General features: G+C 40.0%; 1 protein-coding gene across 1 annotated transcript in view; it reads left to right on the forward strand.

The window, feature by feature from the left end:
* Positions 1-19,557, forward strand: part of cpped1 (calcineurin-like phosphoesterase domain containing 1) — a 40,232-nt gene extending 20,675 nt beyond the window's left edge. The window contains exon 6 of the mRNA XM_084741530.1: positions 18,792-19,557. Coding sequence (XP_084597656.1) covers positions 18,792-19,018 — 227 coding nt within the window. The 3' untranslated portion in view covers positions 19,019-19,557. The remainder of the gene's footprint in view (positions 1-18,791) is intronic.
* The last annotated feature ends 2,497 nt before the right edge of the window (positions 19,558-22,054 follow it).

Raw genomic sequence — 22,054 nt, forward strand, 5'->3', positions numbered from 1 at the left:
GTTATTAATAATTGATGACAGATATGCCGCTGCTCACTGTAAAGCTGCGAACACTACATGACTTTCTCATGTTGGTATGCACATACATTTAGTTATAAGTACAATATGTGGTACATGCGATTACAGCAGGAGAAGGGATGTGATTTTGGATGGTCTGTGATTTATCTACAAGCAGCAGTCATATTTTACTCATCACATTCATGCTCTCTCCCTGTCCTGTCCTATCCCATACATAACAATGGGCTCGGGCAAAATGTCAAGCTCTGTCTCTTGAATTTATCTGCAAATGTCTGTGTTTCTGCTGCTCAGATGGAGAATTTCAATGTTACTGTAAGGTCATCCCTCATTTTGCCATGTTGAGGGCTGTGACTAATGATTATTTTAACAATTCATTAGTTGTTCAGTTTATAAAACGTCTAAAACAGTGTGAGAAATGCACATCATAATTTCCCACATTGGAAAGTGACGTCTTTAATTTGGTTGTTTTGTCGAACCAACAGTCCAAAACCCAAAGATTGTTAAATAAATCACAAAGAAGGGCAGCAATTCCTGACAATTAAGAAACAAAATACAGTAATGCCAAAGCACATTTAAAATACAAAATACAGAAATAGAATACAGGCATTAATCAATCAATAAAGTGACTAATTGTTGCAGCTCTAGCCGTGTTTATATAGATTAATCATAATCCAGATATCCATAAGTAGTGAGGAAAAGACGAGTTTCATATGAAAATTACACTATGATACTTGAATAAATAAATAAAACAGCTATGAAATACAGCACAGCCTTGCCGTTGTTCGCTGCTCTTGATAAGTGAGCTAAATGTACAAAATCAAAAATTCAAATCCGAAGACAAAAAAAAAAAAGCGCTCGCACAAAAGGAATCAAACCAGATATTGTTGAATAATACAGCCTTTGTCTCTTCGTTCATTCTGCTCTGCTCTGATCCTCCACTTTCTCTTTCATGCTCCTTCTGCTCTCTCCTTCATCTCCTACTAGGAGTGTCTTGGTGGCTGATGCTGTAATCGTCTGTACCCTGAATCTACTGGAATATGTCCTTGAGGCATGATTGTAAAAGACACTGACTGTGATTGTCACTGTGTTCTGTGTCAGTCTGTGAGCTTGCAACTATGCGTTTGCACCGGATATTGGTCGGAAAACACATTTTGTTTTTTAAGCCATGTTAGTAGCGGGTTGCTCTGCCACTTTGCTCCAGTTTTGAGGGACAAATGGTAAAGGACGGATCTCCCAGCACATAAGCTTACTACTCTCATTGTGTGGGACCCACCCTCTCACTCCTTGTCAAACCAGGGTGTGCAGTGCAGTCATTTGGTCTGTCTGCGTCTTGTTGTTAAATCACACCTGCTCACTACTGTCAAACTCAAAATATGCAATAATGAAGTGTATATTACATGATAGAAGAAGAGACCGCCAAGAGTGGGTTTTTGCAGTAAATTTTTTTCATTCCCCTGGAGCCCCCTAGCTGGTTACTTCTTCCCAGTTGCTGGCTACTCCATCTGGACATTTGAACCATGTTGTGTGAAATTATCACGATCTGATTTTAGAATCTCATAGTAACACAGAGATACAACTGAAGTGACAAAGCTTGAAGTGTGACAGCGTTTGATTTAGTGACCAGAGGAGGTAAGACCTCACTTAGGCAGCCTGATGGTGTGTTTGAATAGTGTGTTTTAGTGCTTAACATTTGTGTTTGATTGACTGCATTAGGTATTCATATTTATTTAGCCTAAGCGTATAGAACAGGCTTGTGTCTCATGGTTATGTAATATTATGCTGCTGCATTTTTTTCGACTTCATGTAGCTCTCGTTTCTCACCATGCTAATGCTTGCATCGCTGTCATTGGTTACATTATAAATATTAACAAAAGTGTTCCTGTAGGGCAAGGTAGTGCTTGGTAAAAATATCTCAATGGAGAGACTGCAGGCTTTTTAAAGGAGCAGACCATGGAAATTAGCGATAACGATGTTATGTGCTGCTTATTATTAAAGAAAGAAGAACGTGTGTTGTTTGGCTTCCTGTTTGCGCGGGCTGTGTTTCCTCTCATCCGTGGTAGATTATGTCTCCTCTGGACATTGGCTGGATTGGCTATGGTAATTTTTTCTCCCTCTTTGCGTTCCGTTATTAACGCATCATCTCCCTCCCATGTTGGTCTGTCCTCACTGCTTCACCCTGTGATCTGAAGCTTCCAGATGTGCTCTTGTACTCTGGTGATCATTACTGTCATTACAGTAAAGGGCAGCATCATTAACCTCACATACACACACACACACACACACACACACACACACGTTCACACAGGAACAGTTGAGCACTGGCACAGAAAGCATTAACGTAATTTTTCTACTGAGATTTTCATTAAAGTAAGAAGTTGACAGCGATAAGTCTCTATCTATGTTTGCGCAGCCAGTTTTCATTTTTTTTTTTTCCTGGAAGACAAATGTAGCAGTTCCAACAGTTGAGGGATTATGTGTTTTAACGAGTAAAAAGAATTTCTCTTCAACATCCATTAATGGAGCTGGGAAGCTTTTTATGATACACTGAGAGTGTTTCTTTGTATCACTAACACAGGGACGTTATTCAAAAAAACTCAAGGATATTCTTCTTAGTTGGCTGTCTCAGAGTACTTATTTGTTCTTGTTTTAGTGAAGAGAAACAGCAGTCTGGCGAGAACAAAGAGGTAAAATTGGATGGCTTTTCTCATTCTTTGCCTAGTAATTCTAATTCTACAGAAATCGGCCTTGAAATGAAATCGCTGGATGTTACGCAGAATGTGTCTTTGGCATCAAACAAATCCTCATAAGTAAGTACACACTGCTGTGTGTGTAACCCAGTTCTCCGACCACTCCAAAGGTGTCTTTTCATGGCGACAGTTGGCTTACAGCAGCTGGGGATTTGGCTCAGCGATTGTGAGGTTGTTACCACCGCTGCTGGTTTTTTGCAGCCCCCCACCACTCCAGGGACATATGATGGAAATAGAGAATGTAGTCCCCTGCAGACAAAGAAATACATTTAATTGATTTTTCCCCACTGAGGTGTTTTTCATTTCTCTGCCTACTTCTTCTTCTCATAGAATATGTGAGCTTGAGTGATTGTGTGTGCACGACTGTTTATTTTTCATGTTTTTTTGTGTGCGTAATTCATTTTGCATATAAATCGCTATGCGGTGGTTCATTTTTCTATGCATGATATATTCTACAGTAAGTATCAATATGTTATCTCAGCAGCACAGCCGCACATGGGAAAGGTGCGACACCAATTAGTCTTCCCGTGGCTCATCAGAGCGAGCAGTTCCACCCTGGGAACTGTTGACTGCATTCCAACTCATATTAATGATACACCGTGTCTCTGTGATGACCCCCTCTCGGGCACGTAAAGTATCGTGCAATCCCCTTTTTAATTGCACAAGCAATTACTCTGATGTCTGATTTGACAGTGATTTGGTTGATATTAAATCTTGCCTTTAATTGTGCACTTGCTCCTTATGTTTAATATCTTTTGAGCTCAAACCAGGCCCCTGATTAGAATAGGACATGTTTCAAATGCACAAGTAAATCTGGGATAAATTAATTGCTTTGCAAGCTGTTGAGACAGCCAGTAAGCAAAACAAGACAACTTCCTTTGTGGCACTGTATTTCATCCATTCTTGAGAACTTGGGCAAATCATGTCCTACCAAAACAACAACAACAAAAAATTATTACTGCTAACACTAAAATTTATTCTTCAAGGATTTATATATATATCAATTGTAAGTACAGTATGTGGTACATATATATATATGTATATATAAAATATATACAATTTATAAAATGTTTCAGTCTGCTTTAATTTTTTTAATATCTAAACTTTCCCTGTGCCAGAAAACACCCTTTTCCTAGACTAGAATTCACAACTTCAGACCATTTAAAATGTGCTAAATGCCTTCAAAAGGCGCGAACACTGCTCAAGTGCTGGTAAGCCCTTTATTTTTCGACAAATTCATCAAATAATTTTGCTGTTAGAGGTGTTTCAACAACATGTCAACTCCATAGCCATTTTAAATCTAAGTTAAATAAGAATTATGGCTTAACAGTGTATATTTTGATTAGCCCTAAGAGAATTCTTAGAAAATTAAAAAAAATGAAATGGCTGCTCATTACAACTGTGAAATGAAAATATATAATATTCTGTCGGTTTCACAAGACATCAGATCTGTCAAATATAGTGTCTTACAAAGTTGCCATCTATGATGTTGAAAAATCTGTTTTAAAATAGTACTTTTTAAAAAATGTAAATAAAAAATAAATAAATAAATGTAAAAAAGTCAGAGCCTCGCTTTGGCCACCCGTTAGGCCACACCCCTGTATATGACATTAATTCTGTCATTTAGCTGTCAACTCCATCTTAAAGAATTCATAGAGAATTTCTTTTATATTCATTAAACATGCTGACATAACATAATAATAAAGTGAGTTTACATCAACAAAAAGAATAATGTTTGAATAATGTTAATAATAATGGGGTTTTTTTTCACAAAGACAAATTACATTATCAACAGAGATTGTAAGTGCGCAACATTATAATGGTATTTATTTATTGAAGAAAAATATATCAAACGTTTTGATTATACAGCTATTTAGATAATTGTATTTAATTCAACAAAAACGTTAAACAGGTCGATGCATTTTATATCATAATATTATGACTTTGTGTGTGTCAGATTTGATAAAATTTAAGGAATCGCTTAGAGGTTTGCCAAGATTTAAAAATATATTTTCCCAACACAATTGAAGAGTAAAAATCAAACCCCTAAAAATACAGTTTTGTCCCATTTCTCAGGAATGAGTGATTTATTATTGGGTAGATGACTTTTCAGTCAGTGTAGTCAGTTTGTTGGTAACAATCACACAGAGCCCTAAGAACCCTGGAGGGACTTCTTTACTCTTATTATGGTTACATCTGTGCTGCCTCGTCACTGTCATACCCATAATCATAGTAAATATGCTCTCTCTGGCTTTGTTGCCTCTACCTATACCAATTTTTTAGTGCATGAATGCAGCTCAGCCAGCATTTAGTTACTGAAAGCAGAGGAAGAAAGACATGCAAAAATTGTAGGTTGCTTTCTCATTGAGGATGTTGAATTTTCGAGAGAACAGGTTTCACGCACATCCAGAATCTCTTCAGAGAAGATTGAATCCCCGTCGCTGGTGTCTCTCCTTTCCGAGAGGCGAGTTGAGGAGCAGAAATCCCAGCAGTGCTCTCAGCCTCTCCTCTCCTCATAGATGGGAGTACTGTAATTAGATTTCTTTGCCCTCCTCCTCCTTCTCCTCCTCCTCCGTGGTTTTTTATCCTACATTCAGGATACCTTCATTGCACATACAAACAAGTACGAATGAATGCACACAGATATACAAACAGATACACACTTCCATGCTACCTCCAAACCCTGTTTATGTAAAAAAAAATAAATAAATAAGAGTGCAGCTGAGAAATTCATTAGAATTCCCAACATTGCTGGCGGCTGTAAAGTTGTACATACAGTAGCTAATTAGAGGCAAAGATAAGCAGTGTGCTGCTCTGCATTGTCTCTCCATCTTTCCCTCTCAGTCTCTCACTCCTTCTCTCTCTCTTGCCGCTGGTTTTCTTTATCAGCAAGGGTCCTTCACTGTTCAAAAGCGAAGACACATTTATCACCCACTGGGGATTTGATAAGAGGCCACGGTTAAGCCTTTAACCCCATTGTTTTAATGATGAGACCGAATAATGCTTTTGGTGTTTCTGTGTTTTGCTTTCTTCTTCTGTCTTTTTTCTTTGTCTCTCTTTAGTTCTACCAGCAGCAAAGGTGGGGACGAATCACCGGGCATTCAGATGGAAAACCGGGTGAGGGAGTGTTGTTTTAGGGACCGTGAGATGATGGGGGGGACTAAAGTCTGACTAGACACAGCCTAAATGCTTGAAACAATCCACACTGTTGTATGGACGATCCATGGAGCAATCCTCAACTCTTGGAACTTTCTGTTCATTTACTGTTTTATTGATTGAACCGCTGATGAAGGTCTTGCTTTGTATCTGCGTGATTCCAGTGCTTTTCTCTTCCACTGTGAGTTGAAAGTCATTAAGATTTTGTGCATTACCGTTTGGGGTGTCAGGATTTCAGTTCTAAATTGAAAATTGACCAAAATGCGCTAAATCGAAAATGTATCAAAAACCAAAAGCAGGATTATCCTAGATGCATGCAAGTAGGCGGCAGGCGGGGGTGGAAAGTGTCAAAAGAAAAAAGAAACACAAAACAACACTTAAAATACAACACACCATAGCTTACCCCTATAGCATGCTGCTGCACTTTTTTTGCAACTTAAAGTCAAATCAAGTTGTGAGTTTGGAGAATCTTGACACTGTGGTATCCACAAATGCATGCAACTACATTGCTTCTGTTTATGTTCTTTCATCCCAAGTTGTCTTCAGTACCTGGGATTGCATGTTTGGTCAGATATGTAATCAGCCAAACTTATTGTTAAATCCAATTTTTGTTAATTTTCTTCAAACTTTTTGCCAATTTCAGACTATTTTACTGAAACGGCATTCCTGGCTGCCTGTACCTATACATCATAAATCATGTTTTAAATTTTAGCCATCTTTTCTCAGTATAATGTCATGCCTGTTTTCACTCTGAGGATTTCTGACTTTATAAATCATTATTCTCTCCACAGTGTTTGCATGAGACAAAGGTTCAGAGCCATCTTGCTCTGTCCTGTACAACACAAACAACAAACATAGATATATTGAATACTAGTAGCTAAAACAAAGCACAGGAGCACAAAATGGCAGTAACTATGTAAGATACAAAAGCAGATTTGCAGGATTTAGTGTATCCATCCATTGCCTTCTTTACAGCCCATATTCTTTGTAAGAGCTTGGGATGTACTGATACCAATATCAGGCATCTGTCTGATACTGTGCTCATGTACTCGTAATCGTAATTGTACTGTAACCCCATTCTGATACAGCCGCACCTGACACCACTTAATATTCACGTGATGTGAACCTCTCGTCAGTGGAGCAGTTAATTTGCTAACGCTTGTAGCGGGAAACAGCAACAGCCAATTAACTTTGCAGCAAACGCTGGAGAAGCGAGAGAAAATACCCACAGACGACCCACCGGCTCTTTCCAGTATATTTCTCTTGATGACCAGCCATTGTCAGCTGTTGTAGTTGACAATACAGGATTTCATCATCTTCTCGGCGTAGTGGAGCTGAATTCTGAGATTCCGAGCCGTCACCACATCATAGAAACCATATTACCAAAGCTTGCTGACTTTGCAAAAAAGCGTATCAACAGCCTGTTGCAGGACATTTCAGCATTCGGCTGCACCGCTGACATTTGGACTAGCAGTGTCAGCCCAACATCTCTCATAAGCAGTGGATTGATGAGGATTTTACCCCCCGGAGAGTCGTTCTCCGAGCTCGCCAGCCAAGCCGTAGCAGGTGCGTTTGATGATATGCTTCTGATGTGAGGCATTCTGAAAGGTTCTGTTCACGTTGTGCTCCAGGACAACCCCAAAAACATCATCAAGGCCATGAGTGATGTTGGACTCAACGGCATGTCGCTCACACCCTCCAGCTGGCTGCTAACGAGGGTCTTTTGGCTTAGAGAAGTGTAGCTGATGTGGTGGCAGTCGGAGAGAAAATAGTTGGACATTTTAAACATTCCACCTCACCCCACTCCTGCCAGGAAAACATTCAAGTGCAGCTCAACACGTCTATAAGAAGCCTAACCAGTGGTGATCTGTTCTGGCTCCGTTTGAGGAGTTAACTTGAAAGATGAGCTCCACTAATTCTTTGGCATCAAATGTGATTCCTGCTGTGACTGTGCTTCAGACACTTTTGACTAATGAAACGGACAAGGACCATGGCATCAAAACAATGAAGGGAGCTTAAACTGCCGCTGTCGAGAGAAACCTCACTGATACAGAAAAAAAAAACCACTCCCTGCGGTGCAACTGTACTCCATCCAAGTTCTTTCTGTCTGTATTTGTTTGCTGAGCGTGTGAGACGAAACTTAATGACCAACCTAAACTTCTTACTGTTTAATTTTTACATAATCAGTTTACTTTATTAAGTAACTTGAAAGCAATAAACTGACAGAGAACAGAACAGAAGAGTGTGTGATAATTCTCTGTGGGGTTGTTACTATGAGCAACCCCTTTCATATTACAAAGATGTTTTTTTTTTATTGTTCACATAAAAATATTGATTAGTGCAGCTTTGATTAAATTCAGTATATTATATTTTTATAGCAGAGTTCAACCTCAAACCTCTGTCCAATAACATGACAAAAACTGGAATGCACAGCTCTTGATTTGATTACGCTCACAGGGATAATGACATTTTGTAGAGAGTGACTGTTGTTCTTGTTTGCCTACTTGATTGTACAATCCCTTACAAACCAAAATAAGGTTCATATTAAATTTCAATATCATTTAGTAGTCAGAAAACTCTATTTACAAGACAATTTATTACTCATGTAGTAATGATGGAAGAAGTATTTGAAGTAAACCTAATAACAATATAAAATTAGTTTTAGACCCTGACAGATTATTTATCTATTACTGATAAAGCAACAATTTAATGTTATTTAATGAGTAACTAAGTGCAACCGTCAAATAAATATAATGAAGAAAAGTACAACAGTTTCCTCTGAAATGTGGTTGATTGCAAGTTTGACAAATCGGTAAATGGAAATACTCAAGTGAAGAAAAGTACAAGTATGTCAAAACTAAGTACTTATGAACACTGCTGTAGTAAATGTACTTTGTTTGATTCCTCCACTCGCTAATTGTTTAATATTGGAGTACTGCAGTCTATCTGAATGTAGTCAATATTAAGTTATAGTTTTTCTAATGATTTGATGTTACTTCTTACTACTTGATGCTAGCAGGCATGGCTGCGCTGTGTTCCAGCTGTGCTACGTCTGTTGGAGCTGATCGTGGCCGTCGTATAAAAAATGCTTGTGATCTCACCAGCCGCGCTGCAGCACATCCAAGAAGTGGCTCTCCACTCTGCTCCATGGAGAATACGCAGCAAGTTTATCTTTGACAGATTTCAGACACAGAAACAGCCTAGGGAATCAGGTGAATTTTCAAAATAAAAGACCCAATGAATACAAAAAAAGAAGCTATTTAACTACGTAGCCTACTTACCCATGGTAGAAGCACAAAAAACGAAGAAAGAGAATGAAATCAACTAAATCTAAGCAAGTCAACATAATCAGACGGGCAAAACGCTCCACTTCTGAGATGATACTGGTGGGGCATGTAGCTCTGTGGAAGATGAATCAAAACTGTGGCCCACAAGTGATTTTCCCTGTGGAATTAATGAGTTGGGTTCCTTCAAAAGTCTCTGCCGTCCTTGGCATTTCTGTCGCAGCTACATCTCACATCAGCTCACCCTGCTCTTCCTCCCCTGCTGCGGTTTAAGCAGCACCTTAAAGTGTTTTACTCTCATATTTACAGTGATTATGTTTTGGGCTGTGAGCGCTGCCAAAGCGTGGGTTAACTACTCTCAGTCAGCTCTGTGCCTGAACACCTCCTGTGTGGACACTGATGGAGAACTAAAGCTGCCACAGATGCAAAGAAACTTTTAACTCCAGGCTTTTTGAGGGTCACCTCACGACTACACCCCTGTACATCTGTGACAATTTAACAGTTTCAAGGCCTGTCTTACTTAGAGGAACATACGGATCATAGCTTTGTATATTCAGGATGATTAGGTACCACGTTGGGTACCAAATGGCCAAAAGGCATGCATGCTCTCTGAGGGACGGATGACATGCTGACTGCTTTCATTTCCCACCTCCCTTCGTAACTGTGTGCATGTGTATGTGTGTAACTGGAGGACACAGGAAGGGGATGCTGCTGCGTGGTGACTGATGGCTGAGAGTGATTTATGAGTAGCCAGGGCTTCAAGATGCCTCACGACGCTACATCATTTTGTATCCCTCTGTCATGCAAATTATCAACAGCCACCATTTCATGATGAATTATTTCCCAGACCTGCACTTTAATGACAACCGCCCTTCAATACAAGCACACGCTCACGTTGCATGTTCACTCCTACGCAACCCCATTCTCACAGACATGCGGATGACAGCTTTGTTCAGAACCACATTAAGAGTTTGTGTCAAAGAGAGAGATGGAGAAAAGGAGGAAAGGTCTGTCGGAAAATGGCTTCGCATAGAGGTAATCGCTGAAAGGGGGGAGGCTTAGTGGCAAGATAGGAACTTGGCTTGCAATTAGCAAATCCAATCAGTGACCAAGAGATGAAAGGGAGATGATAGAGAGTGGGAAGAGAAAGAAGTGGAGGGCAGATTGAAGGAAAAGCACAAACATCAAACATGATCAAATGTGGACAGACTTTCTTTACTTCCTTTATTCCTTTATTTTGCGGTCTACATCAGTGACCACAATTAGCATTTAAATAGTAAAGGTGTTTCAGAATATTCAAACCAATTAAAGTGAACATGACTCAAATGACTGCTGCATATAAAAATTATCATATAAGCACAGTCACATATTGGAAAGGACTCCCCTGCTCCTTTCTGTGCGTTTGTCTGCAGCCCTGACCAGAATTCAATTTGACTCCGGGTAATTTTCCTCCGTTAGCATTCAATATGTTTTCATCAGTCTGACTGCTTACTCTGGGTATTTTCTGAGTGCTCCGACACCATCCCTCCCCCCTCCCCTCCTCTGTCTGTCAAAGCAAAGGCCAGTCCCCAGATGGGAGTCTTTATCACAAAGAAAAGCACAAAAGAACTAGCACTGTTTCAAGGCTGACAGGTAAATGGGATTTCCGCGGAGACCGAGACAAGACGCGGAATTATCAGCGCTGGGAGCGCGTGTTTTCGCGAGGGCACCCACTCAGCAAGAAAAGGGAAACGGGAAGAATGCAGCAAAGCATGGCGAGGAGACGAAAATGGGTTGAAATTGGACTCAACAATCCTCTTCTGTATGCGATACTGCTTTTTAACACTCTCTGAACACATACTGTGCCTCCCGTCTGTGTATAGGACACTTACACTTAGCACAGTTATATCCATTCTCTATATGGCTGAATGGCTTTAGTAAGGTGTAATCAGTGGAGGGAGAAGGATTTGATTCTTTGTGTGGCTGAATGGCTAGAGCCATGGCACAAACATTACCGCGGTTAAGGTTAAGTCCCACCGGGCCACCCACGCTGATTCTACTGCGAGGCACTTTGGAAAACAATGTACAGAATGTGAGGTATGCTGCTTTGATTGGAGCAAAGCGAAGTGAAAGCACTTGTGTATTGTATTTCCTTATTGTCAAATCAAGGTCATTTTCCCAGAAGGGTGCCAGCTATCATTATCCTGGAGGCAGTGGTAGCATCCAGCAGTACATGAAAGTCCACACGCTCTTAAGTTTTCATTTCAGCAGAGAACTACAGCAGCTGTTCACACTTCTGAGGTGCGTTTTCTGGTTGAAGGTGGGCACATCATGAAATCACCTGCAGCGGTAGTCATGATTAAGAGTACCTGCAGATTGTTAGCACTTTAATCACCTAGTTTTTGATAAAAATGAGCCAAAAGATTGCATTTGAAATACAAGAACCTTCCTCAACAGCAGCTGCAAAGTTTCAGAGCATTTAAAGTCCCATTGTCTTTAGTGGAACAACTTGCTGATAGCAACAGCTACCAAAGCAAGACAACTGTATTTATATCACACATCTTATATACAGAGGAAATTCAAGTTGCTTTACATAAAGACATTTAAAAAGACAAAAGAATAAAAGAGCAAAAAATGCTTAAGAAAGACATGAACGTTCGTCTTAACAGAGAGTGCAGAAATAGACATAAAAGTCTTCAGACTGTAAAAGGCAGTAGTGAAAATTGGGGCAAATCTGAGATCTTCTGATACAGTGAACAGCATAATAATTATTTGTAGTTTCACCATGTTTTGTTCTAAGTCTAGAAACTGTTAGCAGACTTGTTACAGAAAACCTAAGAGACCTGGGGCATAAGGTTGTGAAAAATGCATTTTTGCCCTAAATCATTTAGTGATTTATAGACAACCAGCCACTTGAGGTCAGTTCTATGACTGAAAGGTACTCTAGCCAGTGCAGAGACCTGAAGCTGTGTTAGTGTTTTTTTCTTTTTTTGGCGGGGGGACCTCAAAAAATAGTATTACAGCAGTCTAACCTACTTGAGCTGAAGTCATGAATTAGTTTTTCTGTATCCTTGAAGTCATAGTAGATTTTAAGATTATAATAGGTTGACTTTGTCATTGATTTAACGTGGTTGTTGGCATTGAGATTGGAATCAGTAATAGTGCACAGATTTCTGGCTTGTTTATTTTAGTTTATTAGTTTATTTAATTATTTTGTCTAAAAAGAAATTGAGCTGGGATTAGACCTGTAACTTACAGTATATTAGTCAGTTAATATGTTGATTATTTTTGTGGTTAATCAATTAATTGTTTGGTCCATAAAATGTCAGAAAATGGTTAAAAAAAAAAAGTCGATCAGGCTTTCCCAAAAACTAAGGTGACAAACTTGAATGTCTTGTTTTGCCTATTCACATTTAAGAAGCTGTAATCTGATGAGAATGAGATATTTTTAGAGTTTAAAATTGTTTTTTGCTTTTTATTTTGTGTCTTTTTCAGTTCCAGGCAGGCAATCTCAGCTCCTACTCCTTGCTTTGAAAGAGTGCTTTCTTGCATTCATTTTCTTAACAATTTCAGAGGTCAGCTTCATCTTCTGACTGCATTGCAAAGGGGGCAGCTTTCTTATTCTTCTTTATTCTGCTTTATTTATTTTTTTCAATTGTTTATCTTTTATTCATGCAGACAATCTTTTGGAGATTGAAAATGCTCTTCTTCCTCAGATAGACCATCTTTTCTCACAGAGATTGTTTTTTAGCAGACAAGGGCCCAGGTGGAGTGGTTTGACTTCTAAAGCCTGCGTAATGACGTCTCTCTGAAAGGACCGTGCTCAAATTAATTCAGGTCAGGGTGTTATCGCCAGGCCTTTGATAAATTGTCTTTATGAGTATCGGTTTTCCTCAGAAAAAGCAAGTGGAATAAGCCTGTGAGCCAATTCATTTCCAAAACATACAAATTGTCCATTGGTGCAGTCCACTTCAATTTTCATCTATATGTAAGACCTTGAAAGGAAGCCTGTAGTTGTGACGACCTCACAGAGATCCCATTCTGCCTGATAGACATTATACAGGTTAGCCAAGCGCAACCCTCCCAGGACCTTTGTGCCTTGGGATCGAAAACTAGGGGCTGAATCTCTTATAGAATAGAAATACTCTGGCATTTAATTAGTGAATTGAAAAAAAAACTTCATTGTGGTTGGCTGGGAGATGTTCAGACATTTTAAAATACCAGTGAGCTGCAGATCTGAGTGCATACAAATTACCAGATATCACCACTTATACAGAATTTTGTACTTAACATGTTGCAGTCAATGGCAGTTACTTATATGTAATGTTCAAGAAGATTTACATGAATTGCTATTCATATATATTTTGTAAAGATATGATTTATTACGTTTGCATCTGTTTCATTCATTGAATGGTTGAAATGCTCTTATTCGTCTCTTTTGTTGAGTCTCGCATGGAAAAATTGATCATGCCTGTGCCGTAAATATGAAGCTACAGCCAGCAGTCACCTAGCGTAGCGTAGCATAAAGACTGAAAACGGGGAAATAACTAGTCTGTCTAAAGGTAATGAAATCTGCCTACCAGCAACTCTAAAGTTACCAACAGAACAAAATATATTTCATTTACTGACAAGAAATATAATAATCTACTCATCTATATCATATATCATATGTTGAGCTATTCCTTTAAAGGCTACCTTGAGCTGGTTCTGTTTGAGGTTTCTGACTGATAAAAAGGAGTTTTTCCTCATCACTGTCGCCAAGTGCTTGCTCATGGTGTGAATTGCTTGTTCTTTTGTAAATAATATAATGAAGAGTGGGGACTAGAACTGCTCTCAGCCCATAGTCACCAGGTAAAGCAGTGTGTAGTCTGTGCAAGCAGCTTATAACAACCAGCTTTACACCTTTTTAAGTTTATTGTTAGGTGGCAACCTCTAGCGGGTGTTTTGAATGGAGGAATATAAAGAGCGAGAAAGTCTGCAAATGGAAAAGGTAAAATCAGTAGAAGTTGTCCAAGCTGTTCATAAACAAACAAGAAACAAAGCTGATTGTTGCATCTCATTCTCAGGATGTCAAATACTGACATTTTGGGTTGGTAAAGTGTCCCGAGTACAACAAAATAATGAGAAAATAAGAAAATACAGAGGGGCAGAGGGGCAGAGGGGCAGAGGGCAGGATCTCTGTAGATAAAACCATCACTACACACTGCTAGTGGTTCTTAAGTAATGACTGAAAGGATTATGTTTACAGAAATCTGTACATAGTTTATTAGGACAGTGTTGCATATGACGCCTTGAAGTTTTGTCATGTGGATGATGTTTGTTACGTCATTTCTGTCACTTGGGTTACAGCACTTCCGTCACGTGATACGTACATGATCCTGTACGTAACATACTTATTTTAACCCAAACCACAATCTTTTCCTAAACTTATCCAAGTAGTTTTGTTGCCTAAACCTAACCAAATTACGACCGTTGTACAACATTAACCACGTGTGTAATCTGAAGTGACTTATGTCACATGACTTGCATAACGTAATTAAGGTCTGGGAAGCCTGTCGCTGCTGGTACTCTCCACCAGTCATATTGCCATTTTGTGAGTCATTGGCAGTCCACCTACTCTGTTGGCATAGGTATGAAGATTGTGTTGCCTGTTCTATATGATCGTACTCTAAGATAACTTCTGTTGTGATTTGGCACTATATGAATAAAACTGACTCGACTTACTGTTGTGTCTCACTGTGCTTCCGACTGTAGCTGTCTCAAATAATTGCATCATTTGTGACCTCTTTCTTTCATTTTTCAAAGCTCTGACCAGCAAACATACATCACAACCCCGCTACATCGATGCACCACAAATATGTCACATACGTATGGGGGAAGCTCACTGCTGCTGCGTGGTGGTGTCATGCAGTGTGTGTGGGATGTGGTTCATCAGAGACATGGCTACATAGCTGCAGACATGTATACATATGCACACTTACACATTCCCACACACTTTTATTTGGTGGCACGATTAATCACGGCATCTTCTGGGACTTTTAGAGGAGGTTCTGAAAAACCATTTTGGCTTCAAAGAGATTTTTGTTCCTGCCGGTTCATTCGTCATTACTATTACAGGATTAATTCTTGTCTATCACTTCTTTACTATTGCTGTCTTGGCGTCTTCCTCCCACCACCTCATCTCTCTGAGGTGACGAAGAAGTCACAGCCCTCATGCGGATACTGAAACAAATCCAGCATTTCCACAATCAGCGTCGCTAACTGAGTCATCAGGTGATCACATCAAACATTTTCTCCCTCCTTCACACTTCTGTTGCTGCTTCGCTTTGTTTTCACTCGCAGGGTCTGAATAATAGTAGACGAGCTGTGTGATTCCTCATAGGAGAGATAAAAACACTTAGGTGTCTGTCAGTGTAGACGGAGTACACCACAGAGCACACGCACACACAAATACCTATACACACATAGTCATACAGAATAATGAGTACATGCTGTGGCCTAGAGGCTCGAAGGACATTTGTGGCCTTTTGGCCTTCATCTAGAAACAACATCAAGGACGCACACAAACATGCATGTACACACATTTGTGACTAGACAGTGTTGACCCTGGCCAGGTAGCCAGTAGTGGCAAGGTTATATGAAAGGCTATTATTCCTGACCACGCACACACATACACAAACAGATTTGTGAAATATGTGGTACATAATGATATGGCTGCAGGCCCACCCACATGTCACGGGAGGGTGGGCTCCACACAGCGCTGCCCCGGGTTTTGATTGTAAATGAATTTAGCTCAGGCACACGCACATTCAGGCCTAAATCATCAATTTCCATCTATGTAGGATTAATTATTAAAAGGTCCAGCATGTGCAACCATAGTGCTCACGTAGCTCTCAATATTAATATGCTTAAATTTAGGTCACATTTGTATGCTGGTGCTGGTCGATTATGTAGAGTGGCGAACTTGATGATTCAGGGTAATTTCACGGTTACTGACATCGAAGTAGTATCAGCAGTGGATACATAAGGGTTTTTTAGTATGGATCCTCCTTGTCTTTGTTGTGCAGATTTCTGGGACAGACCGATGTCTTTCTCATGCACAGACTGCAATTTATCCTCTTTTGTTGCCAGTTTTCATTATTTTTTTGGCTGGGTGTCTCTCTGGAGACGAGGCAGCAAGGAGCTAGACTTCCCTCCATGGAAACACAACGTGGTTAGAAAATAGAGCAGCTAATTTTCTCTGCCAAAAGCCTGCAGTCAACTCATGTGAAAATCAAATCCCTTCACCTACACTTGCATGCACATTTGAACATGTAACACACAGATGGACAAGAATACACACATGTATCCCTAAGGCTGTATTCAGACCAAATCAAGTGTTGAGACAAAAAGCACCAGTCCTCTCATTCATTTAAATGGGTTTAGTGCTTTGTGGCTGCAGCGGTGGGAAGCGCAGGGGATGATGGAAAAAAAAACTTGTGTCCCTATAGCAGAAAGTCGCAACAGAGTAAGCTTTTGGAGAAACACAACCCGATGTCACGCTGCGGTGGCCAATCACATAAGCCGGTGATCAGACTGCTCCACAGTCAGCCTGAAATATTGCTGAAACTGGGCGCTATCCAGGCGGAATTCATGAACCAAACTCTTCCAGTTGGGTCTTCACTTGGTTTATTTCACAGACCCAGTTTTGACATTGGTGTCTGGCTTGGAGTTTATGCTGCAAAATGACAATACCAAGAAACTTCCTGTGGTTTTTAGTCATTCGTTTTGAGGGAAAGAGAGAGCGCAGCGGTGGTCCAGCAAGCAAGACACTGAATGAGGAGCAGAGGCAGCGAGAAAACTGCTGAATCAGAGGAATAAAATGTTATTTCAGGGTTGTTTTGCAGCATTTATGTTCTAAGCACAAATAAACATGCTACCCTGCTTTGCTAATCACCACAACTAGGATTGTTCTGATACCAGTATAGGAAAATGCCTCTGACAAAAAATGTGACATCTGATATTGGAGAATATGTGAGTTTGTGCACTGATAAGATACCATGTAACATTTTAGCCTGAAACAGGACCTAGCTATTTTACAGTAGGGTCCTGTACACCAAATTTTGTGGTCAGTGAAGGAGAGAAATGACAACTTTACCTCTGAATCACATGCTTTTGCATAGTCTGTTATTGTCGCCAGCTTGTGATAAGCAGAGATCTGTGTCGGGTGAAGGAATAATCCAGTGGACTGTGTGTTTTTTTCAGTCGAAATTTCTCCAGGATTTGCTGAGAGTAGTTTAGGCAGATGCTGAAACCCTGACTGACTAAGCGAGTAACAGGAGGATTGACTGGCCATTGGTAGTGTGTGTATCCAGATGCTGTTATTTCAGTCTTTATTTCCTGATTTGGTTTATTTTTGTGTAGACATTTTAGTATTTCAGTTCTGGGTTTGTGAGGAAAACAAAACAAACTTGCTGAGAGGACTTAACTCTGAGGATCAGTACTCTCAAAGTTTAGGTATCGTAATCAGTATAAGAAAGGAAAAATCAGTACTGGAACATTTCAAGCTGCAATGCCTGATTTGGTCTCAGTACAGCTTAAATATTCAAGCATAAAACCCCTGACCATCATCACTACGCCCCGGCATAACCCTAATCCAAATATTTTTCTTTAATCCAAATTATAACCTTACGTTTGCTCTTTGTTCAATTGAAAGTTGCAGAACAACTCATTTTGCAGCCCTCATTCAAAGTGAGGCTTGGTTTGGCGTGCCATTTTAAGTGCGCAGTCATTTCAGCTGTAGTGACACAGCATCACTGCGGCAGGGCCGAGCCTTACCCTCACCGTTCCATTAATGATGTCGTTTGTAATTGAAAATAAATTGAAAATCGTGGCTCCCCTAATGAAAGTTCCCCAGGTTTACAAAATATGCTACAAGTGGAAAGCTCCTTAGTATGTTTTTTCTTTCTTTCTTTCTTTCTTTCTTTCTTTCTTTCTTTCTTTCTTTCTTTCTTTCTTTCTTCCACTTTCTTAAATTCTTTCTTCCTTCCTTCCTTCGTTCATTCATTTTTTTTCTCTCAATCTCCCCTTCTTATTTGTGTTCTGACAGATGTAATAGGTGGGAAATTATTCAATATTGCACTTTAACAGTGCATATAATGATTTTATGCTAATGCTGAGTGAACTAAGGCATAACTAAAATCTACATTCATCTATCAGAAAATCAGGAAATTAAGCATCAGGTTCTTGTTTAAAAACACACTAGCTGTTGTAAAGTGAGTTATTTACAGCCATAAATCTCCTGATTGAACAAACACTGAATCACAGGTGTTGATCACTAACCCTGCCGAGTCCTTGTAGACATTATTTGGTCACTTTGTGCTATGCGGTGTTAATAATTGTACATACCGCAACTTCATTTGGGCTACATGAGGGGCAGAGGGGTCAGACGTGGTGTGAATTGCACAGCACTCTAAAGAGCACGATGCCTATTCATAGTAATATCCCAGTTTAGACCTGTGAGGTAAGCAGAGACGAAATCAGGCCACTAAACAAACAAATTTAGCTTTTGTGTTGCACCATTTAATGCCTGCAGTTCACCAATTTCAGCACTTTCTCGCTCCCACAGGGGTGAAAGTGGTCTTCTCCGGCCATTATCACCGAAACGCCGGTGGTTGCCACGACGGCCTGGACATGGTGGTTAGCTCGGCCATCGGCTGCCAGCTCGGCGAGGACACCCACGGCATCAGGGTGGTGGTAGTGACTGCCGATGATGTCGTCCATCGCTACTACAGCCTGGAGCGGCTGAGAGCAGGAGGTATGGACGAGGATCTCAGGAGGCTCCTGCAGGCGTGAGGAGGCAAAGGAGGGAAAATCAGGGAAATACTTGGCTTGATTGTTTTGTTTTGATTACACAGTTTTGAGCCCCTGTTCCTGGATACAAGGTTTTTGGAGATTGGTGCATTGGTCAACCCAAGTGCCAGCAGATGCAAATGTGAGATACTAAAGTCATTCACACTGTGACAACTTGAAGCTAAGGCTTATGATCTACCAGGGACACAGTCTCATAGAGCCTGTAAGTACATGAGTTCACACTCACACGCATTACAGCGTTCCTCCAGATGCGTCTTGAGTGACAACTTGTGGTTGAATCTAACTGCCCTGCAGGATATATGCACATTTTGTTAGCTGAATGTTAATAATTGACCCTTCAATACAAAGATTCAGCTGTTTTCTGTTTTGTAGTTCAGTGCCACACTAACCCTAACTCCTCTATCAGTCCATAATGAGCCACATGTTTTAGCTGAGCTGTCAGCAGTACAGCAGAAATTCTCCATGGTGTGCTCGGATTTTATTACTATACTATGCCCAGGACGCAGACTTTTTCTTATTCTGACTGTTTCCTCTGTGTGCCCCTCACAGCAGCACAAGGAAAGAAACAAGTCAGTGTATTGCATTTAATGCCAAATATACAAGAAAGCACTACTGATTAAGAATTGCCACTTTTGTAAAATGACATGCATGAATACTATTTTCAAGACAAAATGAAAAAGATTAAAAGGCCAATATCTTTGAAATTCTTTGTTGTACTTACAGGACATCAGTTGAGTACCACCTGAGACCACCTTTGAATGTGAGCGATCAGATCTTAGATGCATCTTGAGTGTATTCACACCTGCGCTTGGAGCTGTTCACTTGTGAGCAGATCACGCAGGATGCAAATTAATACCAGGACTGATCAGGACCTGTGTTCCAAGTAGATCATTTGCTCTGCATTAAAAGTATGTTTAGGCTTATGATCGACCAGAGACACTGCCTCATATGTGATCAATAATGTGGAAGTTGACCAATGACCCAGTCTTCAAAAATTCTTTATTCATTGAAGTTGGAAAAAATAAGTGATTTATATTATATCATGTTCTGTAGTCATGTTCTGTAGTCATGTTCTGTATGTTTGACCAGAAATAAGATGAAGGTAGTGAATTTAAACAGACAAAGTTGGAGCTACATGTTATGATAAAATTAAACTGAGTTTATTTTCTGTCCTACTGAATGTTTTCTGAGTAGCGTCTATTAGTAAAGTGGATGTTATTATCTCTGCCCCCACTGCCCTAAAAGAGGCACACAAAGATCATTGAATGTGTTCTAAAACTCGTGGTTCTTTTGTGGAGAAGCACAACCTTACCGCACAGTCGTCCTGTATTAGGAGACCAACACCCACTCTGTCTGTGCGGTGTAAATGTTAAAAGTTCGAGACAATCCGCTATGGTAAAGTCCGATGTTCCACCTTAAACATAGAAACCTTGTTCAAAATGGCTGCTTTAGGTGGTCCTCTCATTGCAGGCTGCATTTTGTTGTTTGGTGGTGCAGTTTTCATCCTGTTTCTGCAGGTAACCGTGGTAACGGTGCAAAGAGAAATTCATCATAAAAGAGGGAGAGAAAAGAGAGCTGCAGGGCTTGTTGGCTGAATTCACTTTCAGTAATGTTCTTTAAATACTGCTGAAAAGCATCATGGGAGATGTAAGAAATTACTAAGGTATATAGAAATAGATCAAACAGGTTGAGACAGTGTGGGTGATGAAAAGGCACATTTCACCTCTTCATCCTAGAATGACTACTGGATTGCACTGAATGTCACAGGCTATTATGTGACAGTGTGTGACTTTTAGAGGGTGGAATTCTCCTTTAATGTCACTAAAATATCCATGTGGCTGCAGTCTAATGCCTTGTTGGCCATCCTATGCAAGCTATTCACATCATGATATTTTATGTGTGTGTGTGTGTGTGTGTTTTATGTTTAATATGGTACGTTATTTAACTCACCTGGAAGATGTGGAACTCACTGCTGACCTCTGATGTTTATACCCCCTCACATTACCCTTACCAGCACAAGATAACTGATCTCAGAAGCTTTTTTTAATTACATGTCCAGTATAGTGTTTTACATAGTCCTTGAATATGTGTAACAAAAAGGGTCTTGTTTTGTGGATGATTTTTGAGGACAAATTGCCATCATTGCTCATCTCCATGGCAAGTACAATCCCTGTCCTGTGATGGCTTTACATTCATTTGAAGTGAAAATGCATGAGGTACTTATCGACGAGCCCCCAGTTTGGAGAAGCAGCAGGAGTACCAGCATGGAAGCTGGAAACAGGGTCTGCAGCAAGATGTGTTTTAGCCACTTAAAAAAGTAATCAATATCAGTGTAAGTATTTGCTATATTTAGAATATTTCAGCACTTTACTTTGGCATCAGGCAGCCTTTTCTGATGGGCAACTGCTGTTAAATAGTGCTTTCTCTTAAGCAAAGTAAAAGATTAGTTTAGATTCACCAAAGTTACACACTAACAGACCATGGTAAGCAGTAGACAGCAACTCCACTGATGTGTAAGTTAAAATGACTGACTGAGTGAGAGAGAAAGAGAGAGATATTTGGCTTATATAACAGTGGTATGTCATTGAAAAGGCTAAAGGTAAGGTAAAGTGAAAATATTAAAATATAAATATATTTAATTTATTTAAATATATAAATGTATTGTACCCTTAAACTGACCTTGTCCAGAGCAGTACATTGCTTACCCTCCTACACCAGTACTCCTACTGTTTCTCCAAACTGGGGTTGTGTTGACCGGCATCTAACTGTAGGTAATTCACTGACTATTGATGAGTATCTCACACATCCCCCTTTTTGAATAATCTGAACTATCCCTTTAACATGAAGTACCAGCAGTAGGACAGTAGACAGTTTGCATTAGCAGTCACTCAGCACAGCTCTGATACAGACTTAGGAGAGCAAACAGTGGTACTGGATTACATGCATGTTTTCACATGAATCCCTTGTGTGTGTGTGTGGAGGGAATCTGAAGCCAGTGCAGGAATGGCGGACCCCGCC

Source organism: Lutjanus erythropterus, chromosome 17, assembly GCF_056507025.1.
Source record: "Lutjanus erythropterus isolate fLutEry1 chromosome 17, fLutEry1.hap2, whole genome shotgun sequence".
In the NCBI taxonomy this organism is placed as follows: Eukaryota; Metazoa; Chordata; class Actinopteri; order Lutjaniformes; family Lutjanidae; genus Lutjanus; species Lutjanus erythropterus.